Source organism: Telopea speciosissima, chromosome 11 (genome assembly GCF_018873765.1).
Source record: "Telopea speciosissima isolate NSW1024214 ecotype Mountain lineage chromosome 11, Tspe_v1, whole genome shotgun sequence".
Classification (NCBI taxonomy): Eukaryota; Viridiplantae; Streptophyta; class Magnoliopsida; order Proteales; family Proteaceae; genus Telopea; species Telopea speciosissima.
Genome location: NC_057926.1, coordinates 55,861,664 through 55,877,426, shown reverse-complemented (window position 1 = coordinate 55,877,426; position 15,763 = coordinate 55,861,664). Strand labels below are relative to the sequence as shown.

At 37.6% G+C, this 15,763-nt stretch overlaps 3 protein-coding genes across 3 annotated transcripts in view; all 3 read right to left on the bottom strand.

The window, feature by feature from the left end:
• LOC122645725 (DExH-box ATP-dependent RNA helicase DExH5, mitochondrial-like) overlaps nucleotides 1–1,458 on the bottom strand; it is a 40,880-nt gene extending 39,422 nt beyond the window's left edge. The window contains exon 1 of the mRNA XM_043839064.1: nucleotides 1,438–1,458. The gene's annotated coding sequence lies outside the window, so the exon portion shown is untranslated. The remainder of the gene's footprint in view (nucleotides 1–1,437) is intronic.
• Nucleotides 494–6,781, bottom strand: LOC122645727 (fructose-bisphosphate aldolase 3, chloroplastic). Its single transcript, XM_043839066.1, has 6 exons — nucleotides 6,570–6,781; nucleotides 5,045–5,314; nucleotides 4,804–4,913; nucleotides 4,538–4,628; nucleotides 1,479–1,748; nucleotides 494–1,063 (listed from the first exon to the last, which is right to left on the bottom strand). The coding sequence occupies exons 1-6, from the start codon at nucleotides 6,729–6,731 to the stop codon at nucleotides 785–787; spliced, it is 1,182 nt and encodes a 393-aa protein (XP_043695001.1). The 5' UTR covers nucleotides 6,732–6,781; the 3' UTR covers nucleotides 494–784.
• A 3,010-nt stretch (nucleotides 6,782–9,791) lies between these two features.
• On the bottom strand, nucleotides 9,792–15,437 carry LOC122645406 (WAT1-related protein At3g18200-like). Its single transcript, XM_043838714.1, has 8 exons — nucleotides 15,303–15,437; nucleotides 11,558–11,772; nucleotides 11,395–11,457; nucleotides 11,187–11,303; nucleotides 10,827–11,079; nucleotides 10,544–10,702; nucleotides 10,277–10,428; nucleotides 9,792–10,169 (listed from the first exon to the last, which is right to left on the bottom strand). The coding sequence occupies exons 1-8, from the start codon at nucleotides 15,435–15,437 to the stop codon at nucleotides 10,004–10,006; spliced, it is 1,260 nt and encodes a 419-aa protein (XP_043694649.1). The 3' UTR covers nucleotides 9,792–10,003.
• Nucleotides 15,438–15,763: the final 326 nt, after the last annotated feature.

Genomic DNA, 15,763 nt, shown 5'->3' with positions numbered 1-15,763 from the left:
TGATTTCGAATTTAAAATCGTTGGATGAGGTTCACTTCATCAGGCAAAGGCTTGCCATGCCAATTCTCATTTATAACTCAGAGATTTGGGGAGTATTAGCCCTATGGCTTATAGATCAGCCACCAGTTGACGAACATCCTGCAGATCGATCAGAAGTTTTCTCAAGTTTTAGCATTTATGAAGTGTTCGTTATCCTTGGGGCAAAAGTTTTCCTCCAACCATCAAATGGGAAGAATCCCTCCCCCGCCCCGCCCCGCCCCAACAACAACCCCCCCCCCCCCTCCCTTTAATTTTAAAAAACCCTTCCCGTTGTCATCCTCACGGTTAAGGAAAAGGATTCTCCTTCACCATGGGTAAAGGAAACCCTGCCTCAACCAAAATATCTTGTTTCTTCTAAGTTTATGGGTCACTCACTGTAAAGAGAATAAAGGATACTCTAACCATCCAAAAGCCAAACATACGCAAGTAAACAAGGAAACACTGCATCTCTATCTTTGCCGATAATAATGATACCCTAATAAGAGTTACACCTCTGGTTCGGAAAAACCTCTTGATACATATCCTATCAAATAAACATAATTAAGAAATACATAAAACTTCTCTTCCACCGACGTCAACCTCTCCTTAGTTACATTTGAAAAAAGCTCTTAGATCCTATTTGGTTCTTATTCAATTACTCTGACATGAAACAAGGAAATAATATTACGAGGTCTTCAACTTCTAACTAGAAGCAGCACTTAGGACCGGATTTGATCTGGGCGTGTAAACTAAGATTACCTGCAATTTAGTAGGTATAGCCTTTGACAAACATTCCTTTCTTAGCATCCTCACTCTCGCCTTCGGCCGAATACCTTCCAAGCTGGGCCAGGGAATTTGCCTTGGCACGCACCAAAAGTGACTTCTGAGCAGCTTCTATGTTCTCTGGATGTCCTTGCCATGTTTTCAGTACAGTGTTTTGCAGTGCACGTGCATATGAGAATGACACATGCCATGGATTGGGGCTTTGGTTCATTGCATTCAGGTTCAGAGTTGCTTCCATTTCAGATTGTCCTCCTGACAGGAACTGTACAAAAGCAAATACTTATTCATTGATTACAGTTTTCTAACTAGAAAACCTGCTACGTGCCAAAGCAGAAGATTAGACAAGATAAGACAAGCCTAATTGGTATACCCGCGGACGAGTGTGGGCTTTTCTTGCCTTAACCTAGATGCTAACAGCAAGTCAGTTCCCACATTGAAAGAGGAACAGTTTCAACTGGTATCAGCTATCCTACCAACTGGCAGACCATCCCAATAACTAAAGAAGATTTTTTCACAGAACTGAGACAATCATTTAACAGGTGTGTTGACACCTGGGTTTCACGAAACACCATTACCTGGGTTTCAACTTTCAACTTCCGTGAACATGTGCATACAGTGAACACCATAAAATGTAATATAGAAGTATGGATTCAGAGAATAATAGTAGAAGTGCATACCATGATCCCAGGAACTGCAGGAGGTACTCTCCTCTTAAGCATTGTTAGCGTATATTTGGCAATGGTCTCTGGAGATGCCTTCTCTTTGTGTTCAGCTCCAGGGGTAACCATGCTGGGTTTAAGCAAGATTCCTTCAAAGACCACATTATTTTGGGCCAAGTAGTAGAAGACTTCTGACCACACATTTTCAGCCACCTCAAGTGTCCTCTCAATTGAATGGTCCCCATCAAGAAGAATCTCAGGTTCCACAATTGGTACAAGACCATTGTCCTGCATAGAACATGACATTAATAATAAGAACATAACTAGTACATTGATTGCACACATATTCAAAGAAAAGAAAGAAAACAAGTTTGTTGGTCTACATGGTCTCAATTTTGCAAGGCTGTGTTGACACAGTATCAAACTATAATCACTTTGCTTTCATGACTCTTAGGATCTTCAGTTGAGGGCCCAAACATCCATAACAGTTGAATTTAGGCTCAAGGACTGATAGACTCATCATATTAATGTAGTGACACTTAAAATAATTGTCTCCCAAGAATCATGACAACAATGTTAGATCATAACAAAACATGATAGCACAACCACCATTCAAGAAATCAGTCATCCCAACTATGCCTAATCTCTGCATCTCATTAATATTTGGACGCCTCTTGCACTGTTTTGAACAATTCAAAGCAGTAACTCAGCCTGACTGTGCCTTATCTTTGCATATAAAACATATTTTTGGATGGCAATTGTGATCCATTAAAATATTTTTTTAATCATTGGTATACAGTTAGCAGCCCTTAAATTGATTGTTTCTCCAAAACCACATACTAATAAAAAACTCAAAAATTTTCTTTCCCTTTTCTTCTCTCACACAGACAAAATTAGCATCTACCATATTACCAAGAATGATAGGCCAGACAATTGCTATTCATAATGGAAGGGAACATTTGCCTATTTATACACATTGTATGGTAAATGAAGGAAAGCACAATCAAGGCCCAGATAACAGAAAAAGAAATAGTTTCTGACAGATGATCCTTGGAATAATAATATAATGAGAGGTCAGTTCTAGGACACTCGTGTCTGATCTTTTACCCATGTTAACCAATTACTCTTCATTGACACCGAGATATTTGAGCCAATTAGACATGCAGAATAGCAATGTCCTTTAACTATAATATGTTCTATGTTTCTCAAGTTTGAATTATGCTCTTCATTACAAAGATCATTTATGGTCCTGACTGCATGTTGAGGTTTCTGGATACCTAAGGTCCACTAGGTTCAGAAATCCAATGAAACCAGAAATGCAGTCCGAGGTTTAGAAACCAGGTTAAAGAGATTTCAGAAAACAACATGATAGACAGTCTGATCTGGTCAGAAATCAGGTTGAAGGCTTATTATGGACAAGAAAGAATATTAAAATTTCAGATCAATCCGATTGTGAGATCCGAAGTCATGGCTCAAGCCTACTTGATGTAGGATACTAGAAATCAGGGTCTAGAACTGAAAATCGATAACCAGATTCAAAGCAACCAGATTAGAAGCATTTCAGAATATTTAATATGTTAGAATAGAGGAAGATTTTTATGCACAGCCATTTTTGAGGAATGAACAGCGATGCGTCAAATATAGGGTTTTAGTCATTTCGGTCCTCGTTTGTCCCAAATTAGCTCTAATATGATCATTCCTTACTTTATCTTTCCTGGTTTTGCCACTCATCCATCTCAACATCCTCGTCTCCGCTACACTTAGTTTATCTATATGATGCTTCTTAATTGCCAACATTCCGCACTATACATCATAGCCGATCGTAAGACTGTCCTATAAAATTTTCCTTCAAGTTTTAAAAGAATACGTTGATCACACAACACTCCGGATGCACCTCTCCACACCATCCATCCTATTTTAATTCTTTGTGAAACATCATCCTGTATATCACCGTATTATTTATGATTGAGCCCAAATACCTAAAATTTGTGGGATCTCTCTCTCATTAGTTTTCACCACTTCATTATCCGTCCTAGTATAGCCAAAGTTACACACCATATACTCCGTCTTCGTTCTACTTATCATAAAACCTTTTAATTCCAAGGTTGATCTCCATAATTCCAACTTGACGTTAATCTCTACTTTTGTCTCATCCACCAAAATAATATCATCAGCAAAACGCATACACTAAAGAACCTCATCTTGAATGTCTGGTTGAATCATCCATGATAAGCACAAACAAATAAAGGCTTAAAGTTGATCCTTGATGTAACCCAACTATTTACACTTAATAACAATTAAAATAAGATTTTCTTACTGACACCCCTCAAGGTGTCAAAAGTTCTTTTAAGTTAGGGGTATAAAAAGGTTTTCAAAAATTATTTGAAAGTGACATGTTATTATGTTATTATCATACACATATTTCAAGTTCACATGTGAAATGACAATATTTACCCTCATTGGAAAAAAAAAATCTATGTAATACTAAAAGGGTAAAAAAATATGTTTAAAATGGTCTATTATAAAAACCCATTGGACCAAATGCCCAACATATATGTAACTCAACCTAAGGCTTATTTCAACTAAAACAAGCTCATTTTTATGTTTTATCTGCATCATTGCATGATGGGAGCTCCCAACAACAAACTCAACCTTATCCCAACTTAAGGGGGTCGGCTACATAGATCCAAAAAGAACAAAGTAGGAAAACTGAGTTCTAAAAAAAAAGGATGGGAAAAGAGGGATGGGGAAAGAAATGAAAAGTGAAAAATGGAAAACGACAAATAAAAGATGGGGAATAAACAGAAAGAAGGAAATATGAAGGATGAAAGGAAATATGAAAGATGAAAGATAGTAAGAGGGAGGAAGCACAGCCCAGCACATCAGGAGAATCTCAGCTAAATGGGGTCTGCTATAAGTTTTATCAAAATCTGGGTATTGAACACCAACAACCTTCACCTCTGTCACTGGGTAAGCAAACTTCCATAGAAATATTCCAAAGCTTCCCAGTGGAAAGTGAAATAGTAAAATTTCAGTTTCCGTATAACATGCAAATCAATTATGGTACTAAGGGATACCTGAGATATAGCAGCATAACGTGCAAGTCCCCATGCAGCTTCTTTCACGGCCAAAGCAGAAGGACCACAAGGAATGCTAACTACAGTTCGCCTGGAAATTTGACAGCGAGGTGCTTCATGTTACAACCCAAACATTTTAGGTAACAAACAGATAAAACAGACAACAAAACATATACCAAAGGACCGACCATGTTTCACAATTATCAAGAAACAAGTCCATGTAAGCACTATTTGTATAAGAGCAGAAGAAGACACAGAAGACTTACCACTTGGCAAAACGGGCACCTTGCTTATAGTATTCAGCTGATCTTGAAGCCAATCCATCTAATCCTTGGCACCAAGATTCATTGTTTGATCCTGGGAGAGGAACCAATCCCTTGAAACAGAAACAATTCAACATAGCAAATTATCTAGATGTAGCACAAAAACATAATCGTCCAGGCTCATAAAAATAACAATAAGATTGTGCAACAACTCAAGGAACAGAAACATGCAATGTAAACATACCTTATCAACTTTAATGCCTGGCATGATTTTCTCATCACGCAAGCAATCAACAAATTTCTTCCCATCTGTTGTTGACTGATAAAGTGTTTCCTCGAAAAGAATGGAACCAGAAATATATTCACCAAGGCCAGGAGTTGTCAGTAAAAGCTGCCTATAGGCTTGTCGGTTGGATTCCGTGTTGTCCAAGCCAATGGATGCTAGCCTCTTCCCACAGGTTGCATTTGATTCATCAATGGCAAGGATGCCACGCCCAGGAGAAGCAATGGATTTCTAGAACATATAAGCCAGAAATGGAGAACATTTTTAGGCATGGTAATCTCAGTTTAGAAATTAATTAAGAGAAATAGTAAAATCTTTTATAGGAGTAAGAGTTCAGAATCTGTGGGGAAAATACTTAAAAAGACAATTACAAGGCGTAGAAAACGAAAATTAAGCTTCCTCAGATTCATATGGAAACCCGATAGGAGAGCAGATTTGGGGGCATACCCAGTGCACGAGGCTCCCGCCACTGCAGGATCTGGGGAGGGTCATAATGTATGCAGCCTTACCTCTGCTTTCGCAGAGAGGCTGTTTCCAAACTCGAACCCGTGACCACTTGGTCACAATGGAGCAACCTTTACTGTTGCACCAAGGCCCGCCTATCGACAGGATAGCAGATCTGAAAAAAATAAAATAAAATCATTGTACCTTGCTTGTGCCTAATAATAAGGAACATGGCACAAAGCATAATCTTGATTATAGCCAAATATGCTCCAAGTTAGATAGCAGGGCCAAAGGATTAAAAGGAGGGGTTGAGGAGGTGCTAACAGCAGAACTGTAAACCAAATTAAAGAAAAAAATAAACTTGGTAATCATTGAAAAGGAACTAACTCACAAGGACTCGGATAAATAAAATTGAATAGAGGAGGTCAGTTTGGGATTGGAACAAAGATCAAGTGGGTGACGGGAACAAACAGAGGTTACAACATCTTTTGTCAGCTACAAATCACCATGGCGGTAAAAGGACTTTAATATAGGAAAGGAAAAAAACAGAAGCTGGATCTGTTTTAACCATCATCAGACCTGATTCATGGTAGAAACGCAAAAGGATCAAAGTAATTTCACCATAATAACGAAATTTAAATAATTAGGAAAAGCTTAAGGGATAACATAGCAATACGAGTCGATTACGGGGGGTAACATAACATCTACAGAAAGCAAATAAACAGAAGACATGAACAAGAATTCTAATGGAATTACGGGAGTAAAACGAAAACCAAAAACTCCGTCAAACATGATTAAGACAAGCTCATTCAACTGAAAAGCTTTAAAATTCCGTCATACAGCAATACAGAAAATCATGACACGATAACATCATAGAACTCAACGATGGGAAACTACTTGAAGCTTAAACACCACACACACAAAACACACAAAAAAATTGTGGGAGAGTTCAATAATCTGCAAAAAAAATTAAGATTTAATGATGATTGGGAAAAAGGAAACCTATAAAGATTAGGATCAAGATAAATGTAAAAGAACTCACGGCGGTCTGAACGAGCTCGTCGGAGTAAGATCCGGCTCGGATCGGGAGAGCAACTCGGCTGAAATTAGATCGAGTAGACGATCCATGGCGTTGAGTGAAGGACTGTTGTCCGATCCACTGCGAAGATGATGCGTTCAACTTCACCAAACCTGCAGACGCCATTGTTACAGGAACTAACAGACGGATCGATCGGAGGTTTCTCCTTCCTCTTCCTCTCTCCTTTTATTTTCCCGAAAGTTTTTTTTTTTTTGGGTAAGATCCCGAAAGTTTCTAAAGTACAGAAAACTAAAGTTAGACGTCTTTCTCGTATGATCCGCCCGGCGTGAATTACCAAATAGCCCTTTCGAGATATTTTTTATGACCCGAAATGCCCCTGACAGCAAGTGGATCAACTATAAGGCTGGGTTTGTTGGTTGATGGACTCTAGTGTTGAGTCCAATCCTCCCCAGTAATGTTTAACAATATACCTCAATTGGGGTGTCAAACGGCCGGTTCGGCTCGGTTTCGGTTGGGTTGAATCAGTTTCGGTCTTTAAAATGGCGAAACCAAAATCAAACTGTTAAGAAATTTCAGTTTTTGATCAGTTTTGATTTTGGTCCAGTGCGGTTTCAATTTATTTTTTATTTTTCAATATCGGATTAATGTCAATTTATTTTCGGGTTTGAACTAGAAATCTTACATTCATAATTTGTAGTAAGGCAAGATTAGAAAAAGACACTTTGATTTACCTTCCCCAAGTCAAAACAAGTAAACAAATTTTTTTTTGTTATAATCCAAACAAAAAAGAATACATTGTAAGGGGAAGAACAGAAGATAACTAATATTTAAATCAATGGATAAATAGAGTTTGTAGCGAAATCATTGTTACAAATCATTTAATTATTTATCATTAATTGTCAGGGAAAGATAATTAATATTGAAATCACAAAATGAACCCTACTATAAAATCATTTATTTGACAACCAACTAATTTTGTATAGTGAGAAATCAATGAAAGAAACGGTGTTACAAATCAATTTTCCTATTTTCATAACCTCATACTCATTGATTTGTAACAATTCCCCTTACAATCATAAATTTTTTCACTAATATTGAAATCAATGGATAATCAATTCACTTATTCATAACCTTATATTCAATGATATTTTTAATGGTTTCATTCGGTTCAGTTTTCGATTTGTTAACAATCGGTTTGGTGCGGTCTGGTTTTCAGTCGATCCCGTCATACCCTAGTCTAAAACCAATCCAATAAAGATCTGTTCGGTTCAATTCGATTCGATTTTTTTCGATCAATTTCGATTGGTCTTAGTGGTTCGGGCTGGGTTTTGACACCCTTTATACCCCATGGGTGGTGGGACACGGATCCTCTCCAGCGCACCAATGAGTGCAAGGAGGATCGGACGGCTAGTGCTGTCCAGGACGCACCCCAAGGACAGCTCCTACTGTCAGATGTTCACCGCACTCATTGGTGCGCTGGAGAGGATCTCGATCTTAAATGGTGTGAGATAGACTCTGGTGGTTAAATGTCATTGGACAAGAACTATTTTCATGTTTGTTTGTCATAAAATGACCAAAAAAAAAAACCTTCACACAATTTTCAAATGAATTTCTTGATTTCAAAAATTTTCTTAGCGGCTCTGGTCATGGTTGGGTTTCAGAAACATCTTCCCACAAATATATAGGTTGTGATTAATATGCACTCTCAGAATTGGATCTAGAATACAGTCTAAACTGAAGAATAAAATGAATCAGATTTTAAAATGCATTCTAAACCCAGAATCTATTATGAAAATCACACCAAACTCATCCAAAGTTAATATTTAGACCATAGAATGGTATAATGGATTTTTCTTTTGGTGCAAGAATTCAATTTATGCCTTAATAAGTTTTCTTTCATTGCATCGATGTGATTTTAGATTCTATTTCGACCAATTGTTTGTCAACACGGATTTAGTTCATGGTGCCCGTGATGGTGATAATATCAATCCTCCTCTGGTACGGTAGATCCTCTTCTTGATCTTCTACTGCTGTACGTCTTTGTTACGCCCGACTGCCGGGCCCGAGTCTCCCACTCTACAAGTTTGTCGGATAGAAAGCTATGGGGGTATTTTCATCAATTAAAAGATAAAGATGGTACCCTTGGGTTCGTGGAGGATGGGGACCTTTGGTTAGGTTTAGGTAATTAGCAATCCCACCTAACCTAATCTCCTATTTGGCTTGGCTTTCGCTCTTCTTAAAAAGATCTCATACATACACGGTAAGGTTTTAACCTCCTATTAGAGGTCCACTGCTTTAGAAATTGCACCAATTAGAGATCCACAACATGCCTTCTAATCCACAACATGCCTTCTAAGTTCTAGGTAGTTTATCTATATATCTTTGCTGGCCCGGCCCAAATTCCATCCCAAAAACTGCTCCAAAGCAAATGTTAAGGAGAGAGATGCAAAGAACATGAGTGGTGAAGCTAGCCCTGCAATGAGATCAAGCGCCCTAAGCTTGGGCTGCTGTTGTGTGTTTTGATCCGTCTAGTCAAAAACCCCTCGCATCCGTTTAGCTTTTGGACGGATAGGCTATAGCTAACTCCGTGATCCCCCTCCAATCTCGAATCAACTAAATAACTACTGTTTAACCACAAACGGAGGTGACCCATGCCTAGTTGGTTGAATTATGAGGGGGATCACAGAGTTAACTTGTGCTTAATCAGTCCCAAGCTGACTTGGCACATGTACACGACCCTTATAACCAAATGACGGGGTAATTCAAGAGTATGAATCATACGTTTCATGTTCAATTAGATGATGGTGTGTTCTTTTATTTCCATAATGCCCCTCCATGCTTCTATTAAGAGTACATGAAAAACATTTATGTAAGAAAAATGACACATGCCATCACCTAATCGCATGTGAAGCGTACACGTACAGATAAATGATCCTGGATTGATCTATTTACATTTTCCCCCACCAAATCCAAATGGGTCCTACAGATCAATCCGGTTTTGTCATGAAGATCATCAAGTCTCTATAGCTAACCAATCTGCCGAGGGGACCAGTTCACGGTCTCTTCCTCTCCAATTATGGATTTGAAAATTCTTACATGAATCTCAAATGCCTTCTACATCTTGACTTAATATTGTTTATATACAAAAAGATCCTTTCCATCAACTCTGAGAAATTAATTGCAGTAGTAGTATACAATTCAGGAAACCCAGCCATATCAGATCTTAAAATCTAAGAGATCTTCAAGATGAGCTTCTCTTTCATGCACAAGTAGGAACTAGGCAGAAGGCCAACCTAGCTAGATTCACATGTTGGATTGCTGTCTTGCTGAGCTTATATTAAACCAGGAGGACAATATATTTCTTCCCAGATCTTTAGTTGTTTCAGAGCTTAATCACTCAAATCTGAACTGTCTTAACCTGTCAGCATATGGGTTTGTCATGGCAAGTCAGATACAGCTTCACTTTGTTTAATGGCACTTTCCTCATCAAGGAGATGCTTTGTCAATGTTTCTTCCTCCACTTGTTTTCTCACTTTCTTTTCTTCATTTTTCCCCCAAAGAACAGAGTAAAGACCAATGATGATGAGAACTGAACCAATAATCCTGCAAGCAGAAAAAGCTTATTAGTTGGGTAAACTCAACTCCCATAGGCTTTATATTCTGTTTTTCTTTCTTTTTTTGTTGGTCTTCTTCCTGTATATATAACTTACCCTCCTGCGTATAACTGATCACCAAGTATTAGACATGCCATGACTGCAACTAAAACCATCTGTACAGGCTGAAAGACTGCCACAAAAACTGGTCCTCCTTTATGGATACACCATGTTTGAAGAGCAACAACAATCCCAGAAGCCACAACTCCCTAGTGACAAAAACAGAGGAATAGCAGGTTAAGAGGTAACGGCGAATTAAGTTATCAAATTTCTTCTATATACATTTCCCCCCAAAGTTAATTTACACAGATTTGAAGGAATTACAGCATAGAGGATGGTTAAAAGCTCCTCTCCAGATTGGATTTTCCAACGATCAAGATCTGTTTCTGCAAAGGCTGCTATAACCAAGAACTGTATTACTCCGAAGAAGCAAGTGAATGAAGTGAGTGTAAGTTTAGCTGGGTACTTCTTTATAATTGGAGCCTGTAAACAATTAGAATTTGGAGTTCAAAAAAAAATTGCATATATGCCTTTATAAGTAGCAAATGTCATGAAGCTTATGGTCATGAAATAAGTAGTACTTAATGGTAATTAGAGGCTAATTAACCTGAAAAACCATCCAACCAGACCATGATAAGCAATGCCCAAGAAGGTAAAGACAACCCAATGTCCAGTTCTGGACATTTTTTGAAGGATTTTCCAATGCTTCTCCTTCTATTGAAATTTCCAGTGGGTGATGAGAATGGTGCAGTAGAGGTGTGCCCTTGTAGAGAGTAATGACAGTGGCACCTCCTACACTAACAATGGTTCCTAGTACTTTTGCCAATCCATCTCTCCTTGATATATTAACTTCCTCAAGCCTGTGAAAATTATAGGTGAGTGGAAGAAGAGATCAAAGAGGTAATTAGGAGAAGATCCTGTCTTATAAATCTAATTTTTTTTGTCACTAAAACAAGCCTCAAATTACCTTAGAATTGCAGCCATGGCAAAAGTAATTGCAGGAACTGAATTTTGCATTGCAGAAGCAAAAGTTGGAGATGCATAATACAAACCAAGGAGATAAAATCCCTGATTAGCAGTGATCCTGAAAACAAATGAAACCATGATAAACAAACTCTTAACTGAAAAAAAGAGGCACATAAGTTGATTAATTACTAATCCTTAATCATGCTTACCCAATCAATGCAAGAAAGAAGAATTGAACCAATAAAGGGAAAGTAAGAGGTGGTCTCTCTTTCCTGAAAATCACGATCAATAATTGTTTATATGTTAATCCAAAGAAACAATTCTTTTCCCTCTATGATGAAAGATGATGAAAACTTAAAAGTTGGAACTTACTTCTCCAAAAAATAAGAAATAGGTCCCAACAAAAGCAGTGATATAATGTTTCTATAGACTGGGTAAACAACTTTGCTGACACCCATGTTGAGTGCAAGTCTGGAGACAATGTGAAATCCTGCAAAGCAGAACTGAAGAACAAGTAATGATAGAAGAAGCTTCATCTTCTCAGAAACAACTCTCCCTCCTCCCATAATTTTCTTCTCTTTTGATTTCTGACTTCACTTTCAACTTTTGGTGAAGTGTAATCACAAGATGATTCTATTTATAATGTGATGAAGAACAAGTTTTATAGGGTTCATGGTTTGGGTAATGAGGGTGGCAAAGTGCCTGACAAGTACATATATTAATGGAGTCATATACTATTATCTTATTGGCATATTCTCATATCTTAATGTTCTTTTTGTTTGATCTGTTTACTTATGTTTTGCATGTAATCTCTTCATTTTTACTTAGTTTGTCTTTGACTTGAGAATTGAATTTTGTTGTGGGGGACACACTTGAGGGAGATCATGTTGGCTGGCCAGGTCTTTAAAGAAAGGATAACCCCACTTACTATTCATTGATTATGTCCCCACTACCCCTTAGTTTTGTTATTAAATTCATTTTTGTTGGCTCCTTGTTAAAATCTTTGAAGTGACCATTCTATCCTCAACTTTGTGAGATATTACTTGATGTTTATCAAAAAAAAGGATAAATTACACATCACCCCCTGGTTTTTGAAAAAACTCAAATCACCTCTTGGTTTAGACCCCAATATGACAAATTAATCCCTACCATTAGTTTTATGTTGTTAAGTGATGATGTCAGCCAATTAAATAAATTTAAATCTCTAAACTACCCTTGACCAATGTTGAAGATGAAGGAAGGATAGTATTGTAAATTTAATTCTAATATTTTAGTACAAGGGTAAAATAGTCCTTTCACATCAATAACTAAAAGCAGACTAACATTGTTACTGTAGAGGGGGTGATTTGAGTTTTTTCAAAAACTAAGGGCTAATCTGAGTTTCGTTTGAAAACCAAGAGATGATGTGTAATTTACCCAAAAAAAAAAACTGCATTACTCTTCATACCTTAACAAATGAGGAATTTTTTTATTTCTCCTCAAATAGGTATAAAAAACAGTAAAATAGTGAAATAGTGTTCCTCTCAATGAAGTATTTATTGGGGAAAATGAGCTAGAGAGAAACTCTGACAATAGCTATTCAATTCATGGGCATTTATGCAATTTAAAAACTTGGAGTAACACTATCAAGAAATAATAAATTTTCAGTCAAATTAGGTGATCTAATGAAAATATAGGGTAGGTAGTTGCAGGGATTAATGGATGAAAACAAAGGAAATAGAAGGAATCTATATTGCATGTGGTCCCTCCATAGGTGTTGGGCCTTTTAGACCTTCTGAAAATGAACAAGAAAACTGAAAATAAGTGAAAGCACATGCAGAGGGGAAATATATTATCACATTGTGAGGCAACATTTTAAAACCACACTCCAACCTCAACTGTATTTAGCCTCAAACCACCACCTTGATAGAGTAGTCGATGTTGAGGTTCACACCTTTGGCCATTGAAAGCATGGTTTCAAATATCGGTATTCAAATATCGGTATTGGATCAATTGATATATACTTAGTCAATCCCGTATCGATGTAATGATTTTTAGTAAAGGTAAATCGTTTGGTATAGCCTGATAGGTATCAGCCGTGATTGATATCAATCACGATACCGATATTTAAAATCATAATTGAAAGATGATTGAAGATGCTTTCTTTGATTTAAACTTCCACATGCTCTATGTGGCTGTTCAAGACATTCCCTAGTCTCCTTAAGCTTAGCCAGAATATATATAATTGATCATTAATATGATGGACCACTAACCACAGAATCAAAATAAATGAAAAATTAACCAATAACGCCCTTGACAGTCTCCATATCTCAGCATCCCTCCCTGGACTTTTGACAATCATTTTCTTGATTCAATAGGAACAGCCCTCATTATCACTAATAAATTATAATAATATTGCAATTGGAACCCATACATTATACAAGATTTGGAATCCGCACCAATGGTTACAAAAAATTAAGACTCCATATAGAAATGCTGCATGTGAGACTGTAGACATGGATTCCAAAAGATCATTTTTGATAGGAATCTATCATATGGCTTGTAAATGGAACATGTGAAGAACTGTGATTATTTTTAGACAAACATGTTTGGTAGACTAATTGTTACATAGAAAATTAAGCTAGCAAGTGGAAGGGCCATGAAGTGGAAGGGCCATGATAATGGATCATGGAGGTTGACATCTAATATATATGAAACGTAGTTCATGCATTCATGACTAACCTTGTTGTTCATGAACCTTCTTGTATGTCTATGTATGAAGACATACGCCGTAAGAGAATTGCAAATTACAAACATTTATAATAGAACTGAGTTTTCCTCTACTGCGGGGCGGGAGAGGGGGGGAAAGGGTATTGGAAGGGTATTTTGGAACATACTAAAATCCTAGGAGCGGTTTGTAAACCGTCCTCTATGGGTGGAGGGAAACATTATAATATTATCAGGGTTTTAAGAGAGAGTTGAGGGAGACACCATGGGGGTCAAGCCATATGTTTTTTTATCAAGTGTGCACGCAGCTCAAAAGGGTTAACCAACCTTTCAAGCCATGGAGTGCAAATAAACACAAACACACAGACCCCACCCACCCAATGTGGGACTAAACCCCACCACGGGGGCGGGGGAGGGGGGCGCAATTAAGAGAGAGTTGAGTGAGAGTTGATAATTAATTGAAAGATGGGAAAAGAACGCTACATGATCGTGACATGAGAGTACCACTCTGCCCCCAATGAAATAAAAAAACCGCATTTATATTGAAGCCCTTATATGCGCTCTCATTGGCATGTACAGATACCATCATGGGCCTCCTCACATAATAAGCTGTGGGATCCACATTGACATTCTTTCTCCTATTCTGACCCATATAGATTGAACCTCATGTGAAAGATACCATTCTTTGCCTATCAGCTGATATAGTAAAAAATGAACGAATCGATACGATCAATCCATATCAATATAGGTATCAGTATCGACGGCAACCGATACAGATCCTGATACCTGTGAACTAAAACCTTGAGTGCAGGTTGTATATGTTGGGCTACACTACAGGGTGACAGACTGATACCAACACCAAAATCTTAAGAAACCAACACCAAAATCTTAAGAGGTTTGTGGGTCGGGTTAGGTTTGAAAGACAGGATTCACTGTACTAGCAACAATTCACTTATCCACCCACATATAAGATACTCGGCCCTGATCTCCAGTGAATAATGCTTAATGTGTGGGTAACCAATCCCTACTCTTGGGATAACATCTTATCATGGTTAGATCCATAAATATTCTGATACATGTAAGGTTAGCTTCAACATCACAATCTTTATTCTCTTTTTGCTGATTAATCTTCCATGTCCATGAGGCTGTGAACATGTTTCCATCACCTTTATTATGTGTGTCTTGAATTATTGTACCTGTTTCAAAGTTTACCCCACGATTAGGAAGGAAAATTTTGTGAGGTTTGTGATGGTAGTGGAAGGTTTAGATTGATAAACCCAAGTGAAACCCCCACGGTATGGTACGATCTGACTTGGAGGAGTATTTCTTTGTTTTATAGTCTTGTTGTGTAAGCAAGAAAAAGTGTGAGATTTGAGGGTTTGAGTTAGGGTTTTCTAGAGAGAATTCTTACTGCGACCTTTTGATGTTCTTGATAGATCTCTTCTGTTGTATTTTCTTCCATCAAATAGTACTGAATCATCTTCAGCTTCACCCGAGCATGTAGTACATCGTATTGATTTGTGAACCACGTTAAATCTCTCGTCATCTTTAATCCGTTTTTGTTTCTTCGTGTTTCTTGGTGTTTTGTGTTAACACCCTTGTTATCCTAGTACATTTTAAGTCCCCTTCTCTACATTGAACTAGTCTTCACATTATTTAATGGGTAGAAATCTTGACCATAGCTTTTACCAAAAGTAGGGGGTGAATGTTCATGTAGGTGAACGGACTTGAACGACTCACAACAGTTCAAATGGAACATTTCCACAAAGTGGATTCCATCTGAACTGCTGTGAATCGTTCATGTACGTTCACATACGTGAATATTCTCTGCACTCACAAATCTTGACTATAGTTAGTTGAAATGTTTGTCAT

Excerpts from the sequence above, each read along its gene's own strand:
- LOC122645727 (XM_043839066.1), bottom strand. The coding sequence starts at position 6,731 with ATGGCGTCTGCAGGTTTGGTGAAGTTGAACGCATCATCTTCGCAGTGG. Across the intron at positions 5,315-6,569 it reads ACGAGCTCGTTCAGACCGCC|AAATCCATTGCTTCTCCTGG; the intron begins GTGAGTTCTTTT and ends TATATGTTCTAG. Across the intron at positions 4,629-4,803 it reads GGTGCCCGTTTTGCCAAGTG|GCGAACTGTAGTTAGCATTC; the intron begins GTAAGTCTTCTG and ends TCAAATTTCCAG.
- LOC122645406 (XM_043838714.1), bottom strand. The coding sequence starts at position 15,437 with ATGACGAGAGATTTAACGTGGTTCACAAATCAATACGATGTACTACAT. Across the intron at positions 10,703-10,826 it reads CTGGTTGGATGGTTTTTCAG|GCTCCAATTATAAAGAAGTA; the intron begins GTTAATTAGCCT and ends AATTGTTTACAG. Across the intron at positions 10,170-10,276 it reads GATCAGTTATACGCAGGAGG|GATTATTGGTTCAGTTCTCA; the intron begins GTAAGTTATATA and ends TTCTGCTTGCAG.